At 36.3% G+C, this 18,919-nt stretch overlaps 1 protein-coding gene across 1 annotated transcript in view; it reads left to right on the forward strand.

Annotated features, from left to right (window-relative positions):
* The first annotated feature begins 1,300 nt into the window (after positions 1–1,300).
* The window catches only part of LOC132179014 (UDP-glucose:glycoprotein glucosyltransferase), a 34,629-nt gene continuing 17,010 nt past the window's right edge, over positions 1,301–18,919 (forward strand). Inside the window, exons 1-13 of the mRNA XM_059591627.1 lie at positions 1,301–1,619; positions 8,625–9,065; positions 9,159–9,312; positions 10,635–10,806; positions 13,419–13,492; positions 14,304–14,400; positions 14,495–14,607; positions 14,708–14,823; positions 15,845–15,902; positions 17,959–18,111; positions 18,212–18,310; positions 18,419–18,574; positions 18,787–18,855. Of these exons, the coding sequence (XP_059447610.1) occupies positions 1,456–1,619; positions 8,625–9,065; positions 9,159–9,312; positions 10,635–10,806; positions 13,419–13,492; positions 14,304–14,400; positions 14,495–14,607; positions 14,708–14,823; positions 15,845–15,902; positions 17,959–18,111; positions 18,212–18,310; positions 18,419–18,574; positions 18,787–18,855 (1,866 nt within the window). The 5' untranslated portion in view covers positions 1,301–1,455. The remainder of the gene's footprint in view (positions 1,620–8,624; positions 9,066–9,158; positions 9,313–10,634; positions 10,807–13,418; positions 13,493–14,303; positions 14,401–14,494; positions 14,608–14,707; positions 14,824–15,844; positions 15,903–17,958; positions 18,112–18,211; positions 18,311–18,418; positions 18,575–18,786; positions 18,856–18,919) is intronic.

Consider the following 18,919-nt stretch of genomic DNA (forward strand, 5'->3'; position numbering starts at 1 on the left):
TCGTTTTTTTCGTCAGCGACACTCTCAGATGTTGTCACTCTGCAATAGTAGCACCGCGGTGATCAGGAAAAAGACTTTTATTGCTTGCTTTCTCTGAAACTACTCTGCTGATTTTCTCCACTGAAATGGGGTTTTGCCTTTTGAGAGGTAGTTGCGGTGGTGGGTTTTTCTTGGGTTCTGCTACTTGAACTGACTTTTTGCCTGAGAAGGGGCATTTTCTTCGGAAAATGGACCATCTTCGACTACTCCCTTCTTTTTCTTCTCATCATGATGATGAGTGTGCACGGAAAGTGGGATTGCGCCGGGAGGATTCAATAAGAGACCACTCCGGCTATTCCAATTGGCTTCCGATGAAGCCGTTGGAGTTCCTCTGTAGTTTGTAACAATATTATTACTATTGTTACTCCCATCCATCCAAGAGCATCTGGTGGAATTGCAGAGAGATCGAATCGGTCGGAATTACGTTTCAGATTGATATATAAATGACGATTGCAACCTAGAAAAATAGACCTATAAACGACGATTTTGAGAGCATTTTGGGGATGAAGATGAAGGTGGGGGGATTTTGGGGAGCAAAATGACAACATTGATCACATGCGAGTCACGTGATCACTTTTCCGCCAGTCAGAATGGCTTTGACTGACGAATAAGTCGAATTGCAAAAATTTTAAACTTTGGTGGGTGCATTTCAAAAATTGAAACATTAGGTGTTGAATTGAAAATCGATTTAAACTTTGGGATGATAAAGTGTACTTTTCCCTATATATAATTTTATCTATTTACAATATTATAATTTTAAAGATCAAGTTGACACCGATTACAAAATTGAAGTTCACAGGTTGTGCCTCCACTCTTTATTTAAAAAAATAGTGCTTTTAATTTTTATCAAATAGATGCTTATGACTTTTTTTGGTTTTTTTTTGACATGTTCACATAAGGGGAGGAAAATAAGAGAGAAAGATTTAAATTAGTAACCTTCACTTTATAAGGGATAATTTTCAGGTGATTGAACTACTCGTTGGAGACAATAGATGCTTATGATTGAATACTAATAAATAAAGAGAAAATTCTAAATAGTATAATTCTATCTCAAATTCATTCAACAAGATTGATATGACATTCTCGATTAACATTTGAATTAATATTTGTTAAATACAAAAAATACATCAATTAATTTAAAATGTCACCTCAATATTATTAAAAAATTAAAAAATAAAAATATAATATCTATATTACGAATTTACAGAAACACCCTCCATATTCCACAGAAACACCCTCCATATTACGAATTAACAGTCTTCTCTCCAAGTCTTCTCGCTCTCTCAGTGCCAAAACCTCTAAAGTTTCGGTCTTTGATCCGTCACTTGCTTCTCGTATTGTCAATGGTGGATCTACTTGAACCTTTACAGTCGTGAAGGATTCGAACCCGGTTTGATTTCTCTGGTGAGCATTCAAATGGGGACCCGTTTAAGATCTGGGTTGTGGGTTCTGATCGTCCTGGTTGGCCTTTTGGGACCCAGTGAGATTGGTTCGGTTTGTGCCCAGAATCGAAGACCCAAAAACGTGCAGGTCGCGGTTCAGGCCAAGTGGTCCGGTACCCCACTTATTCTCGAAGCTGGGTACGTTGCATTTCTTTTCTATTTTGCTTTGTTCTTTCTTTTTTTACTTTTTGTTCTGTTATTATTGGTCGTTGAATTGGTCCGTTACTTTCATTTCTTGTTATCTTTAGCTGAATCCTGAAATGGGTATTTGTTTATATGCCTTTTTACTCATTGTAGTTCCTGGGTTAGATTTCTCTTGTTGAATGATTTTTACGGGTACATTACCTTGTACTTTGAGATGGGTTATGATAGGAGCTGCGTTATTGAAAATAGTTTCTTTCAATGCTGCAAACATGGCTCTGCAAATCAGCAACTACGTTTGGTAATGTCTTTGAGAGCACTTTTCACAAAATCATTAACAATAACTCAAAATGTAAAACACTTTTCAAAAGACTTTTCACACATTCTTGTAACAATATTTTGACAAAACAGGTCGTTATAGGAATATTTTAATAAAACAAGTATTTAATTTTTGCAGTGTTAGGCCTAACTTATTACTCTTTTGTTTTTGATAAGAAATGCTGTATATCAAAAGCGCAAAGGGGCGCAGCCCTACTATAAAGAAGGTATACAAGAGAACGCTAAAAAAATAAAAAGAAAAAAAGAAAAAAATTAAAATTAAAAAAAGCCCAAGGAAGCCCTAAACTCGCAAAACAATCTTGCCTTTACCCCGACTAGAGCCACTACCTCTAGCACCAAAATTAATGGAGCATTCCAAATTTTTAAGTTGCAAAATTAGGACTAACTTATTACTTAAAAAATTATTTATTTTTAAAAAAGAGTGGTGGTATGGCCACCCTCAATGCATGAGAGAGGGATGATTGCAAGGCCACCTTTGTCCTGCTCAAAGGTTGCCACACAGCCACTACAACAGCTACCACAACCAATTCAGGGTGGCACACAGCCACTCTCTCCTCCACTTAAGGTGGCCACATGGTCTTTTATCTTTTATTTTTATTTTTTCTGTAAGTAAGAATTTAGCTCTTCATCAGCTTATGTTTTTGCAAAAGAATCTAACTCATCTAAATTTCATGTAATAAACCCTCTAAAATTAATTTTTTACTCCACCAAAAGATGTTTTTTTTTGTCCCCTCACTTGAAATTCTAGTTCTGCCCCTGGTCCAAACACAATGATTCTAGAATTCTTGTACTCGACTGTACTTTAGAATGCTATCAAAAACCTTCTGAATTGGAGAGTGCATGTTAGTATAGTTCTGAGTTCAGGTTACGGCAAAAGCCCCAATGAGCAGTCTTTATTCCCATTACTTGGAGGCCTCATCCGCAAACAGTTTCTCCTATATTTTCTTTCTTAACACTTCTCTTTCTCTATGTTCTTTCACTAGTACTACTTTTCTGTTGTTCTATTATAGATCACATGCTCTCTTTCTTTGTTTGTGTGTGCATAAGAGTCTATTTTTTTTTCTTGTTCCCCTGCCCTGGGGGAGGGAGGGGAGGGGGGGCGGGGGTATGTGCAGTGGTTCTGATGGAGATCTTCAGAGTACTCCCTATGCAACCAGAAAATGGGAAACAATTCAGAATTTTTCTAGAGATATTATCAATTCTGTTTGAAGGGCTTTTTTAGTGCTGAACTGAGATGTATGGGTGACCACATAGAGTTGCTTGGTTAAATCCTTTGTATTTATGGTTTATGAATTTTTGATAGATTAGATATGGAAACAAAGTGTACAAGAAAATCTGAAGTAACTATGAAGACTTTAAGGGCCATATTGTTCTTTTTGAGTTTTTTTATTTTATTTATTATTTATTATTTATTATTTTTTATTGGCAGATTGATCTTTTTTATTTTTCCCAGTTATGGCTAGGATTTCCTTGAGATTTGTCTTGTATGTGAAATATCAAATTTCTATAAATAATGAAATCAGTAACCATTTGGCAATTGTATGACTTTTGAGTTTAGGCTTACTTGCCATGATTTCACATGTGCATATGTAGTGTTGGAAATTTCAATGCAGCTGTTAGATATGGCAAATTTTGTACCCCTTCTTTTAATTCTCTTTCATTGTTGTTCTTCTAACTTTTCTCTATGGGAGAATTGATTGTGGCCAATATGGGAGAATTGACTGGTGTTTTGGGTTGTGAAATGGAGTCTTTGCCTTTGAAATACCTGGGGCTCCTCTTCGGCGCACGCTTTAAGGCCAAAACCATTTGGGATGATATTTTGGAAAAGATTGATCGTAGGTTGGCAAGTTGGAAAAGATTGTATCTTTCTAAGGGAGGTAGGGTTACTCTTATAAAGAACACTCTTTCTAATCTTCCTACTTATTTTTTGTCCCTATTCCCTGTTCCTGCTTCGGTGGCCAGGTGTATAGAGAAGCTCCAACGAGATTTTCTTTGGGGAGGTTTAAACGATGAGTTCAAGTTTCACTTGGTTAACTGGGACAAGGTTTGCTCTCCTATCTCCGAAGGAGGTCTAGAGATCAGAAAGTTGAGACTGTTCAATCAGGCTTTGCTAGGGAAGTGACTGTGGCATTATGCACATGAGAGGGAGGCTTGGTGGAGAATTGTTGTGGAAGCCAAGTATGGTTCTGAGTGGGGTGGTTGGCAGTCTGCTGACACTTCTGGGCCTCATGGGGTGGGTCTTTGGAGGCATATTAGTATGGGGTGGCAGTTATTTTCCAGCCATACTAGATTTGATCCAGGTGATGGATCCAAAATCAGATTTTGGGATGATGTTTGGTGTGGAGAAGTGTGCCTTAAGGAAGTCTTCCCAGGCCTATACAACATAGTCTGTGCTAAAGACGTGTCTATCACTGACAATATGGACTTCACGGGTGGTGTTCTTCAATGGAATGTTAGCTTTTTTCGGTTGATTCATGATTGAGAATTGGAAGTGTTAGCCTCATTCTACACTCTATTGTATTCCCATAGAATGAATAGGGAAGGAGAGGATAAAATTTGGTGGATTCCGTCTCGTAAGGGGAAGTTCAATGTTAGATCTTACTATAATGTCTTGGCTAGCACAGAGGCTAGTCCGTTCCCCTGGAAGAGCATTTGGTGCACCAAGGCACCCTCGAGAGTGACTTTCTTTACTTGGACAGCGGTGCTAGGGAAGATCCCCACAATTGATAATCTTCGAAGAAGGAATCTTATTGTGATCAATAGATGTTGCTTGTGCAAATCAGACAGGGAGAAGATCGATCATCTTCTTCTCCATTGTGAGATCGCACGCTCTTTATGGTATGCTATTTTTAGCCGGTTTGGGTTGTCATGGGTTATGCCTAGTAAGGTGGTGGATTTGTTTGCTTCTTGGTGGTCAGGTGGGCGTTCTCGGAACGAAGTTGTGTGGAAGATGGTTCCCCTATGCCTAATGTGGTGTTTATGGTTAGAAAGGAATGCGAGATGCTTTGAGGACTTGGAGAGATCTTTGGAGGAATTCAGGGCGTTTTTCTTCTACACGCTTTTCACTTGGACTGCAGCTTGGCTTGCCCCTTTAGTGATTAGCTATCTTGATTTTCTTGTTCTTTTTTCTTCTCATTTTTAGGCGTTTTCTCTTGTATACTCCTTGTGTACTTGGGTTGCGCCTCTCTGCGCTTTTGTTTAATATAAACATTACTTATCAAAAAAAAAAAAACTTTTCTCTAAAAGCTTTATGATGTCGTGGTGGTTAGTGTTAAATGCTGTATGTGGGTGGGAATAATTTATAGATTTTAGGAGAAGGGGATAAAACTTTAGTACTGTTGTTATTTAGTCTAGGATTCTGTGGTTAAAAGAGGGTTGACAAACATACGGATTTTTTTTCATCGGGTGGCCAATTCGAACAGGAGAAACAACTCCATTGAGTCATTGTCTATCAATGGCTCAATATCTTCTGATCAACCAGCAATTAGAGATCACATTGTGCAATTATATGACAATCTTTTCTCAAAACAGTTTAGGTGGTATCTCAAGCTGGATGGCCTTGATTTCAATTCCATTGATGTGGAGGAGGCTGCCTGGCTAGAGAGACCGTTCTAGGAGAGTGAGGTCCTTGATGTGGTGAAAGGTATGAATAGTGAGAAGGCGCCAAGCCCTAATTGTTTTTTCTATTGCGTTCTTTCAAGTATGTTGGGAGGTGATCAAGGCAAATATTTTGGGAGTGTTCTGTGATTTTCATGGTAGTAGCAAGTTTGAGAGAAGCCTCAATGCCACCTTCATTGCCCTCATTTCGAAGAAAATTGGGGCCATTAATCCTATGAATTCTCCCTCTCAGTCTTGTGGGTGGAGTTTACAATATTATTGCTAAAGTCCTTAGCAATAGGTTGAAAAGGGTTGTCAAGAAGATTATTTTGAAGCCCTAGGACGATATTGTCCGAGGTAGGCAAATCCTTGATTTTGTGCTCATTGCTAATGAATGTTTGGATAGTAGGATCAGATCTACTGAGCTAGGCTGCTCTATAAGTTGGATATTGAGAAGGCCTACAATCATGTCAATTGGGATTTCTTACTTGTTGAGGAGGTGTGGCTTTGGGGAGAAATGATGTTCTTGGATAATGCATTGTATTTCTTCTGTGCGCTTTTTGGTTTTGGTGAATGACACTCTGTTCGATTTTTTGGGTAGCTCTCGTGGTTTGAGACAGAGGGATCCTTTGTCACCTTCTCTCTTTGTTATTGTTATGGAGGCCTTAAGTAGAATGTTTTCTACAACTGTTGATGGAGACTTTCTCTTAGACTTTTTTGTGGGGTCTAAACTCTGGTGTGGTTAACATCTCGTATATGTTTGCAGATGATACTTTGGTTTGCTGTGGAGCCAAGTCTGCATCCTTTATTTTTATGCTTCAAAGTTGTTTCCGGTGAAGATTAATCTTGACAAAATCGGGATTGGTTCTTGTGGGTAATGTTTAGAATGTGGATGGGCTGGCTGGCATTCTGGGCTGAGGGGTTTCTTCTTTGCTTATGACGTTTCTTGATCTCCTGTTGTGGGTCTCCTATTAGGCCAAATCTATTTGGGACAGTTTCATTGAAAAGATAGAGCAGCGATTGACTAGTTGGAAAATGATATGCTTGTCTAACGGTGGCAGGATTACCCTTATGAAGAGTACCCTTTTCAATTTGCTTACATATTTCATGTCTCTCATCCTTCTCCCTGTGGGTGTTGCAAACCGCATTGAGAGGCTTCAACAAAATTTCTTATGTGGAGGGCTAGGCCGAATAACCTTCCAAAAAATGGTTATTCGATGTTAGATCTTACTATAGTGTCCTGGTTTGTATTGATGAGTCTCCTTTCCCTTGGAAGAGTATTTGGTGAACAAAGGCTCCTTTGATGGTTGCTTTCTTTGCATGGTCGAAGGCCCTCAAAAAGATCCTTACCACATATAATCTTAGGAAGTGACATGTCATTGTGATTCACAAGGGGTGTATGTGTAAGAGGAATGAGAGTTTTGTGGACAATCTTTTTCTCCATTGTGAGGTTGCTTGCGCCTTATGGACTTTTTATTTTTTGATTTTTGATTTATATTTTTCAGGCGCTTTGGGCTGTGTTTGGTTATGCCTAGCAGAGTAGTCAACTTGCTTACTTGTTGGTGGACTACTAGTAGCACTTGGGTGCTGTTGTGTGGAAGATGTTGCCTCATTGTCTCTTGTGGTGCCTTTAGAAGGAAAATAGTGATAGAAATTTTTAGAATCTGATACGATGTCGGAGGAGCTTGACTCGTTTTTTCTTCTATACTTTTTATCTTTAGACAAATGCATTTATTTCTCTCTTGGTGTTTAGTTATCATGGGGTTGTTTGGTAAAGAATTTTCTTGTGGATTTTTTGTTTGAATAGTAATAAGAAGTGATGATGTGATATAAAGTAAAAATGAGTTCTGATTTTTTTGTGAGAGAAAAGTGAAAGTTGTTTGGTGAAAGGAGGTTGACTTTTTTTTTTTTTTGGGATAATTGAAAATAAGGGAGTGTTGTTTGCCAAACCGTTGATTTTCTTGTTCTTTTTTCTCCTTCTAGCTAGTTAAGTGTTTTCTCTTGTATACTTATGTGTACCTGAGGGCGCGTCACGCTTTTAATGATATTTCTTTTACTTATTAAATGAAAAATTTAGCAACTAGCACTTGGCATCTGTCGATCTTTGCGCCAAACGCTTTATATTCTTTCTTTCTTTTTGTTTTTTTGGTAAAAAAGATGGAGAGAGAAGGAAAAATTGTGGAGGAGAGGGAAGAGTAAGAGCAAAAAAATGTGGAGCAATGGAGAAGTGGTGTGGGTAGTTAAAAAGTAGTTATTGCCGATATTATTTATTATCATCCATAAAAGATTTCATATTTAACATTTTCTTGGAATACATGATTTTGTTGTACAGTGGTACTGAAGAAGGGTGTTTCAGATAGTTTTGTGCAAAAATTTATTGAGAACTGCCAAAGGGTCCTTTTTATTAGAGCATTGACATGTCCTATTTTGTTTGTGATTCTCTTCATTGAATTTTTTTTTTTTTTTTTTTTTGAGATTCTTGTTGTATATTGCATGTGTACGTATGGGGGCTTTACGCTTTTTATAAAATTTTTCATTATTTATAAAAAAAAAAAAAGATTCCTGTTGGGTTTTGGTTGTTGAAATCAGATGGATCTCTTATCAGTGTTGGGGCTTTTGGGGAGCGATTTGAATCATGAAACAGGCTTGCAATTAATCTACCTCTGCAAGGGAGGTGTTGAATAGGCCTGAGGATGCTCTTGGTGAAAGGGGAGTAGTGGGGGAGATTCGCAAGTTGAAACTAGCTTTGTGCTGGAAACGTAGGCATGTTTTTAGAGGCCAATTCTGTACCGGATTTTATGGCTGATGCAAGTAGCATTGGTTAGAAATGAATTCTATTCTCTGGATTGCTTCCTAGGGAAAAATGTAACTGGTTGTATACTTTAAATAATTATGTTATCTTTTCTTTGCATTTTATCTTTTAATTTCGTTTGGGGATTTTAGTGGGCAATTGGAAACAGAAAACAGATGTTTATCTACTGTTTGTACATGCAGTTTAGTTTAGGTAAACAGAATTTCCTTCCCTAAGCCTGTAATAACTTCCATTTTTTTTTTCTTCATAAACAGCGAATTACTATCTAAGGAATGGAAAGACCTTTTTTGGGATTTCATTGAGGTCTGGCTTCATAGTGAGGACGGCCTTGACTCTTATACAGCTAAAGGCTGCCTTAAGAAAATCGTAGAACACGGACGCTCTCTTGTAAGTGAACCATTGGCATCGTTATTTGAATTTTCACTTATGCTGAGATCAGCATCCCCAAGATTGGTGCTTTATCGGCAATTAGCAGAGGAGTCTCTTTCTTCTTTTCCACTGGCTGATGATGTCATCTCAAATAATGAGGAAACTTTAGAAACAAATTCAAAAATGGAGATTAAAAAATCGGATCTCTTGCTTGTTGGTGTAAACCCAAAGAGTCCTGGTGGAAAATGTTGTTGGGTGGATACTGGTGGGTCACTGTTCTTTGATATTGCAGAGGTGCTATTGTGGCTTCAGAATCCTACTGAACTGTAAGTTCTGCCATCATTTTCCTTTTTTCTATCTGATAATTGTCATATATTACAGTCTTCCTAATTTTTATTTGCTCATTTCTTGGTTGTCAGTGCTGGAGATTCATTTCAGCAGCCTGAACTGTTTGATTTTGATCACGTCCATATTGATTCAAGTCTTGAAAGCCCAGTTGCTATCCTCTATGGAGCTCTTGGAACTGATTGCTTTAGGAAGTTTCATGTTACTCTAGTTGAAGCTGCCAAAGAGGTCTATCACTTGTGTTAGAAAAGTTTCTGTCATTACATTTATATTAAAGTAATAATTTGTTAGTTTTGTTGCTTCTGTAATTGGAATGACTGCTTTAAATTGATTCGCAGTATATTATAACATAGGAAATAGTTGAAAATCAGGGGCATGGACAGTTTTCATTGGCCTAAAGATGTCTTAAGTTTGATTTACAGATCCTCATCAGGAGATTCTGTCATTACATTTATATTAAAGTAATAATTTGTTAGTTTTGTTGCTTCTGTAATTGGAATGACTGCTTTAAATTGATTCGCAGTATATTATAACATAGGAAATAGTTGAAAATCAGGGGCATGGACAGTTTTCATTGGCCTAAAGATGTCTTAAGTTTGATTTACAGATCCTCATCAGGAGATTCTGTTATTCTTTGATGACTATTTCCCATTCATCAAGCAATATGTGTTGATTCATTACTTAATACTTTTAGATTTTTGAGGCTCAAAAAATTAGTCCTTCCATCCTAAAATAAGTGTCTTTTGCTTTTGGGATATTCCAAAATAACCATCCACTTTATAAATGTGGAAGCACTCATATCTTCATTTTCCTATGTTAGCCTCTTTATTTTTTTGAAAGGCTAATCAAAGGTTGTGCCCACCTCTAATATAGAGTAAAAAGCATTTTAATAAGATTACATATAGCTGTTTCTACTATGAAGGTCTCAATATATCCCTAGTAAACGAGTAGCACTAGTGCGTCTGGCACTTGCTTTAATGACTAGAATTTTATAACTTTCTTTGCCTTCTTATTAGGTGCTTCTTTTTAAAAGTGGTTTTAAAATTTATCTTTTGCTAATCTTGCTTAGCTTCATGTATGCTTTTTTTTTTTTGTCTTGTTGGTTGTGTGGCAGATGATAAATGGATTTGTTTTCGGTAATGCTATTTCCTTAAATAAATGAAGGCCGATACAGTTCTAGAAAACCACATTTTTTTTGATAGGTAGAAAACCACAATTTAACTTGTGGGTCTAAAGCAATATGCATTTATACTCCCTAATTCTGAAATACTGTTGTTGGGTTCTCTTTTTCTCTGCTGATGTAATTGATGGCTTGAAAACTAGCTATCTGTGTTTTCTTTTAAATGTTTCTATGTATTATTCCCTATGTGTCTGCACCTTCAAGCATTATGGTGCCATTTATACCACCTAGTTATCAATCCAATACTATAATTACTCTCTCCTGTTGCTGGTATAATTAACGGCTTTTGAAGTAATCTGTCTTCTAGATTCTCCGCTTTTATTACATATTTGCAAGATAATTGCTGATGCATTGTCTCAATAACTTCCAGGGAAAAGTTAAGTATGTTGTTAGACCTGTATTACCTTCTGGCTGTGAAGAAAAAATTGGCCACTGTGGTGCCGTTGGTACGAGAGATTCCTTGAACTTGGGTGGTTATGGAGTAGAACTTGCCATGAAGAACATGGAATACAAGGCTATGGATGACAGTACAATAAAGAAAGGTTAGAATGATTGATTCACGGTGTAACCCTCTTTCTTTGTCAAACTTTAAAAGATGAAGCCTTTTGTCTGCTGCAAGCATTTGATTTATTGCATGACTTAACACCTTTACTCCTCCCCCCTGCCCCGGTGCCACGCACCTTTCAATAATGTTGAGCAAGTTTCTGATGCAATTCCATGAGACTTTTTTTTGATAATTAATCGAATATCATTAAAAGTGTTAGGAGCCCCTAGGTACACAAATAGTATGGAAGAGAAAAAACCTAGCTAGGAGAAGAAAAAAAGGGGAAATCATGATAAGTAAGCACCAAAGGAGAAACAAAAGCAGCTGTGAAGAAAAAAATCTTAAGCTCTTCTAATGTTCTCTTACGGTCCTTAAAACTTCAGTCATTTATTTTTCTCCATAAACACCACAAAAGGCATTAAGACACCATCTACAGTCAACCAACAAGTATACAAGTGCACTACTTGTCTAGGCATAACCCAAGACAGCGCAAAGCGCCCCAAAAAAACATTCCATAAGGCACAAGCAGCCTCATAATAGAGAAGAGATGGTCTGTGGACTCTTTACTCTTTTTACACAACAACACCTATCAAACATAATGAGATGTCGCTTCCTAAGATTGTTCATGGTAAGGATTTTTCTTAGTGTTGCCGATCAAGCAAAAACGGCCGCCCTCAAAGGAACCTTAGTCCCCAAGGAAAATGAAAGCCATCGTTACGAACTAGGACACTGTAGAAGGATCTAACATCAAACAACCCTCTTTTTGAGGGGGCCCGCCCAAAACTGTCCTCGCCTTCCCGTCTCTTTAATTGAACACATCAAATTAAAAAAATTAAGTAAAGATATCCACCTCCCAATTATGAGCCACTCTAGCAAAGCTTATGTTTCACTAATTGAAACCTACAGAAAGCTCCAAGTGAGCTGCTACGGAAGCATTCTTCGTGCAAGCAATACCGTATAGATTTGAGAGGGCTTCCTTTAGGGCATATCTCCATACTACAGATCATGCCAGAATTTATCCTTGGAGCCAACTCCCACATCAAATCTGGTATGAGTTGAAAACATCCTTCAACCCCGCCTAATATTCTTCCATAACCCCACTCTGTATGCTCCAAGACATTCATTAGAACACTAACCACCCCACAAACTACCAAATTTAGAGTCCACCACACTCTCTACCAAGCCTCTCTCTTATGCACATAATGCCACATCCATTTTCCCAAGAAAGCCACGATTGAATCCCTGGAAGTTCTAAACCTTCAACCCTCTCTCATAGATCGAAGAAAAAACTTTGGACCGGCTTATCAGGTGATATTTGAACTCTTCACCTAGTTTACCCCATTAGAAATCCTGTTGAAGCTTCTCAATACAATTTGTAATACCCGCAGGGAGAGGGAAGAAAGACCTGAAATACGTAGGCAAATTGGAAAGTGTGCTCTTAATGAGGGTGACCCTAACACCCTTAGAGAAATACATCATTTTCTAACTTCCCGACAACCACTCTATCTTTTCATTAACACTGTCCCAAATAGGCTTGGCCTTATAAGAAGCCTCCAACGGAAGACTAAGATACTTCAAAGGCAAAGAAGCAACCCTACATGCCAGAATGCCAGCCAACCCATCTACATTATGAACATTATCCATAGGAACCAATTTTGACTTAGCCAAATTAATCTTCAAGCCCGACGCAACTTCAAAACAAAAGAACAAGCACCGCAAATGACGTAGCATTCGCCGCTTGAATTAACTGAGGTGCACTTGCGGGAAACTCCTTGCCGAGGGCCTGTGCACCCCTGGGATTAGTCGGAGCGAAGCTTTGGATACCCGGTGCCAAATCAAAAAAAGTTTATAGCAGGTTTCTTGTTGTTTGATTAGATATTTATATGCACATCTTGTCTTTCTTCTCCACCGCTCTACGGATATATCTAACATCTTCCACTTGTGGCCCTTGGACAATTATCTAGTGATGGATTGGACAACTTTGTCATTCTACTGATCATCTGGATTTTAGTTATTCTTCTCTTGGTTTTCTTTTCATGGTTGGTGTTACTATATCTTATTTCTTAGTTTAATTTTAAGTTTAAAAAGATGAGGGAGCCACTTTAGATGGTTTGTTAATATGCAATGGAGACCGGTTAATGCACCGGTGCGAAAGTGAGTTAATACAAGTTCATGGAATTAAAAGAGGTAGAGGGCGGCCTAAATTTATTTTAGTAGAAATAGTGAAAAAAGATATATCAAATAAGGAGGTGAGAGAGAGAGAGTATACAATGATTTTATATAGGGACAGTGGCGGAAATGAACACATGGTCTGTTCTGATTAGTTGAGGAGGATCCATACTTGACCCTAATTTAATTAGGATTAAGATTTAGTTGAGTTAGATATTTTAATCTTAAAATAATTGCCTGCCAATGAATTAATTACTATAAGAGATATAAAATGCTAATCTTGTGTCTATATATATAAAATCCATATAGCCTGTTCAGGGGATATTGATGCTTATAATAGTAACAAATGGTTATATTTTGTATATGTTCTACCATGTTTTAATACTTGTATTTTTTTGGTTAAGAATACATGCATTTAACAATGTAAGGTTTGAGTTGCAGGTGTCACTCTGGAGGATCCTCGTACTGAAGACCTCAGCCAAGAAGTTAGAGGGTTTATTTTCTCTAAAATTCTGGTTGGTTATCCCTTAATGTTACACTATTGTTTAGATTGTTTCTCATGGTAATAATTATAATTGCTTTCAGGACCCTTTGTCTTTATTTTGAATATAATGAGTGCATGTGTGTTTGTGGATGGGAGTGGTGTGAGAACATATGTGAGGATAGTGTATTTATGAATAGTATGCTGTTATTTATTTTTTTGGAGTGTTTCCTTTGCTTTGATTGATGTGGAGCCTAGAAAGTGGTGTGTTCTTATTGTTGATTTTGTTTCGTTGGTGTTCTTATTGTTTACTGTTTTCCCACATGATTTTTAACTTGAATCTTCCCCCCTACTCTTATTCTGGTCCTGCCTACAGGGACCCTATGGGCATTCATGGTTCATTAAATGTTCCATTATTAACACTCGATACATGTAAGGGCGAGATTAGGATATGGCTTTGCCAAAAATAGGGACAATGAGAAAAAACGTTTTAGAAGATCAATTTGATTTAATGCTAAAAATGGTATTTATTAGCATTTTCTATGTCAATTGATGCGAATTTTGTGACATAAAAAAGGACTTTGCAAGGTTCTCATTGACTTTGAAAAACCCTGTGATTCATGTTGAAGGTGGCCCAACTGTTTGGAATTAGTAATTTTATAGAGTAGATTTGAGCTGTGTTTTTCTCTTTTTGACCTGGTGCAATTGGGAACAATTTCTGTTGTGCTAAAATGATTTTTTGTAATATGATTGTCCTTATTAATGTAGTTTAGATGATTTTAAAGATCAAAATGTCCACCCTGTCAATATAGACTCAAACGGCTATTGGGTTTGTTCACTTGCAGGAACGCAAACCTGAGCTGACATCTGAGATAATGGCTTTCAGGGATTCCCTATTGTCATCAACAATATCGGATACTCTTGACGTTTGGGAACTAAAGGGTATTTGCAATTTATAATTTTCTTTTGTCAACTTTAATAAACTGCAATTGCTATAATGGCTCTTTTCTTTATTTTTTTTGGTGTGTTCCAACAGATTTAGGACATCAAACTGCCCAGAGAATAGTTCATGCCTCTGATCCTCTGCAGTCAATGCAAGAAATCAGTCAAAATTTTCCAAGCATAGTTTCTTCCTTATCTCGCATGAAGGTAATGTAATGTTGTTACAGATTATCAGGTTTGATATCTAATATCGAAAGTAGATGTATGCTATTCATTTTCCTGATTAATATCCATTAATGTTTGGCAGCTCAATGATTCTGTTAAGGATGAAATAATTGCAAACCAGCGAATGATCCCTCCTGGCAAGTCCTTAATGGCTCTCAATGGTGCTTTAATCAGTATCGACGATATTGACCTTTATCTGTAATGCTTTTGCTCCCACTGTTACCTTTTTCCCTTTCCATCCTAAAGATCATGGCCATTCCCAAAGTTTTCATATTTATTTAACATTAATACATCATGTGGTCTGGTACTTTAGAACTTTCGAGCCTTGTTTTGTGTTGAGAGAATTGAGGCTGGGCTTTTAATTTCAAAATATGGGCTCATGTTTGTTTTTTTCTCTGAGCTTATATGTTAAAACTTAAATATATGTTGTGATGCTATTGTTATTATTTGCTGGTTTGAAGCATTTATTAGGAGCCTTGTAGTTCTATTTAATTTTGGATAGTTTGTGCTTTGATGTGTGGTTGCCTTAATAAGTAATACACTATATAAGCTATTTTTATTAATATATATGTACATATTAATAAATATATGAGTCAAGCTAACAAGCGGGTTGAGCCTTGTACAAGTTTGTTCATGAATGTTAACGGAGTCGAGTGGAGTAGTATACGAGTATGTATCGTTTAATAATCGAGCCTAGTTTCGTATTCATGAATAACTTGTTTAATAATCGAGTTGGGCTCGAGCCGAGTTTCACTGAGTCGAGCCTGAGCGAGTTCACGAGTAACTTTGTTTATTTACATCCCTACATGCATGACTTGCATTAAACTGCTAAGAAGGCTATACAAGCTTATTATAATACATGATTGTAGTTTGATAAACCCAAAATGACAAACCTAATGTGGGAACTTGTGTTACTTATATTTTTAAATTATTTATACACGAGTTATTTTTTTCACACAATCCAAAGGCAAACATTTGAGACAACAAAACAGTTGATCTAGTACACAGGAAATCTGTCTTATTTTTCCTTGTTTACATTCATTTTGTCTCATTTAAGTGTAATATTTTCAACAGTTTACTCTGCACGTGGAAAAAGAGGATTGGTTTTGTTAAGCTTGCTCAATAATTTTTCAGAGGCTTCATTTTGATGCTGCCAGAATCAAGATTTTATCATTTTTGGCTAACTTTTTGTATGATTTTTTATCTTATCCTTTCTTAGGTTGGTTGACATGGTCCATCAGGATTTATTGTTGGCTGATCAATATTCAAAGTTGAAGGTGAGCGATGTTAAATTTTCTTTGATTAGCTGTATTGGCAACGATGATGAACTAAGGTTGTGGTTAAATTATTCAAATGGCTTAATGGTTGTGGTTGGACAAAAATGCTGATTTTTATCAAATTTCATTGGATAATCTATACTGTATATGAGAAAAGTGTCAACTTATGGTACGAAATAATTCTTGATAAATTGTTATATCCAATATCTGATGGGTCCCACGTGATCAATCTCCTCAATGAATTCTTGGTGGAGTTAGGTTAGCCCATCACATTATTTTTTAAAAACTTTCTGAGCTCATGGATCCCATTTAAATCTTTTATTTCAAATCAGATTGTAGCATCTACATCTTTCGCAACGTGGAGCAATAGATCTTTTTTTGGTTGGATCTATATATTGCATACTTGCTAATGAAAAAGAAAAATTCTCTTCATTTGCAATTAAAATATAGAACCCTCACATTAGATAGTCCTCACTTTGTCTTTCAATTAAATAACTTTATGAAACAAAAGTCTATCCCTAGAGTTGCCCAGTTATTTGGAAGCTTTAATTTTATCTGTGACACAGTCAGTTAAATGCGCGTTAAGTTCCATGGCAAATTGTGATGTTATGGAATTACATGTGAATATAACCATATTTACATGGGCCGAGTAGTTTTAAACTAGGATGTTATAGCAAATCTGGCTAATCCAATAGTTGAACTAGGTTTCTCATTCTCCCCCACTTCATTTAAATTATTTTTAATAGCATTTAAAATCTTATGTAGATAAGATCATTTGAAGAATTTTGCATCCTTTTTGTATACTTCCTATATGCTTAGGGGCGTCTACGCTTTCTATAAAATTTCTTGATTATCTATCAAAAAATAAAAGATCATTTTAAGAATAGAGTTTAATACTTTCACAAATAATAAGGCCTTTTTCAATTTGTAATGTATTAGTTTTGATTCATTTGTTTTGTCAAATCCTCATGAATATTATCATCTTTTTTTTTTTTTTGATAAACAAGTAATTTATTGAAAAGCGCAACCCTAGTACATATGATGTATATAAAGAAATGCCCCACTAAAGGTGAAATGAAGAACAAAAAGCCACAAATTGAGGCATAATAGAAACTGAGGCACATTAAAAGCCCCCACCCAATGGAATAGTCATGATAAACAGCTTTTTGAGCTCGTCTAGCGTCTTTTCTTGATCTTCAAAATGTCTTGCATTCTGCTCTCTCCAAACATCTTATTTTTATTAGAATAGAAATAAGGTCATGTGCAAAGCATGTTCATCTTTCCTAGCATGTATTACATGTACATACTGAGTGGAATAGAAAAGCAAGAAGCTATGCATGAGGGGGTCTAGTCTTAATGAAAATCGAACATTTGCAGCATACTAAGTTCTATTTCTGACATGTGGTTTTTGAATGAGCATCAATTAGTTGCAAAATTGGATGAAAATTGCTACATTTGAAAAAATTGGTGGTTATTTTCCTTTTGAACTGCCTAACAAATAGTAGAGAAGAATAATTTAAGAGCTTTCTGTTACTGTTGTTTGTACGCATGAGATGCCAAGAGCTCAGAGCATAGATAACATAGGATGGTAATATACTAATTTATTCTTGCCCAATTTGACTGAAGTACTGAACTGAGCCTATATTTTAAAAAGAAAATTTAAATAGTTTGTGTCAAAAGGTTGTAGCTCAGCTGAGAATTATGGTCTGTGAATTCTTGGTTTGACTACACCTCTAAGCATTTCATTATGACCTGTTTCCATCAATGGGCGATCTGTGCTGGCCGAACCGTGTTAAATGAAAGGAATGTAACTAAGAGTCTAAAAGGAATGCAGAGTTGCTAATGTTATGTTATTCGGTTCTCTGTTTGCACTTTGTAAGTCTTTCAATGTGATTTTGTAAATTACTAAGACATTACAGAGTGCCAAAAAAAAAAAAAAAAACTTTCCAACCTTGTATATATCAGTTTTAGGCTACGGAAGTAAATATATTGTGTTGGATTATGTTAGCTTCTGACTAAGCTTGAATTGTATTATTGTTGTTGTCGATAATCACAGATTCCTCATACCATCATTCGGAAGCTCCTGTCAACTTTGCCTCCTCCAGAATCCAATATGTTCCGCGTTGATTTTCGTTCAACTCATGTTCATTTTCTCAATAACTTGGAGGAAGATGATATGTATAAGCGATGGAGAAGCAATATAAATGAGGTAGTTGAATCCTTCTTTCTGCCTCATTTTCAATACGAAGACTATTTTTATAAGATTTGGTTGTGGATAACATTACTTCTATTTATTTATTTTTGAGTAGATTTTGATGCCAGTATTCCCTGGACAACTACGCTATATTCGTAAGAACCTTTTCCATGCGGTTTATGTTCTTGATCCGGGTACCATTTGTGGCCTTGAGGCAAGTTTTGTGTCAATGATTTAATTTCCTTATTTTGCAATACCTTGCTGGTGAGATTTTTAATGTTTATTTTATTTTATTTTAATTTTTATAATTGGAATCTTGCAGTCCATTGACATGATTACATCTTTGTACGAGAATAATTTTCCTATGAGATTTGGGGTTATACTGTATTCTTCAAAGTTTGTCAAGCAGATAGAAATAAACAGTGATTCTTCTGCCAAGGAAAATGACAGTCAAAATGAGGAGGATATTTCCAGTTTGGTAATTATTTCTTCAACTATTCATATTGCTGTTTGTCCTACATTTTCTCAGAGTGAGCTACTGTGTATGCGGTCTGCAGATTGCATTGTATATTATTTATATCTTCGAGTAGTAACTCTTATAATGTTGGTAACTATTGTTGAAAAGTGTTTTTGTTCTGCACACCATGAAGGCTAATGAACATCTATAGTGACACCATTCTTTTTTTGCAGATTATACGTCTCTTCATTTATATCAAGGAGAACCATGGAATCAAAACAGCTTTCCATTTTTTGGGCAATGTATGGATTCATCTCTTTAACTATACTTTTCTAACATATTTATTAATGCCATTGAGAACATAAA

The sequence above is a fragment of the Corylus avellana genome, chromosome ca1 (assembly GCF_901000735.1).
Source record: "Corylus avellana chromosome ca1, CavTom2PMs-1.0".
Taxonomy (NCBI): domain Eukaryota; kingdom Viridiplantae; phylum Streptophyta; class Magnoliopsida; order Fagales; family Betulaceae; genus Corylus; species Corylus avellana.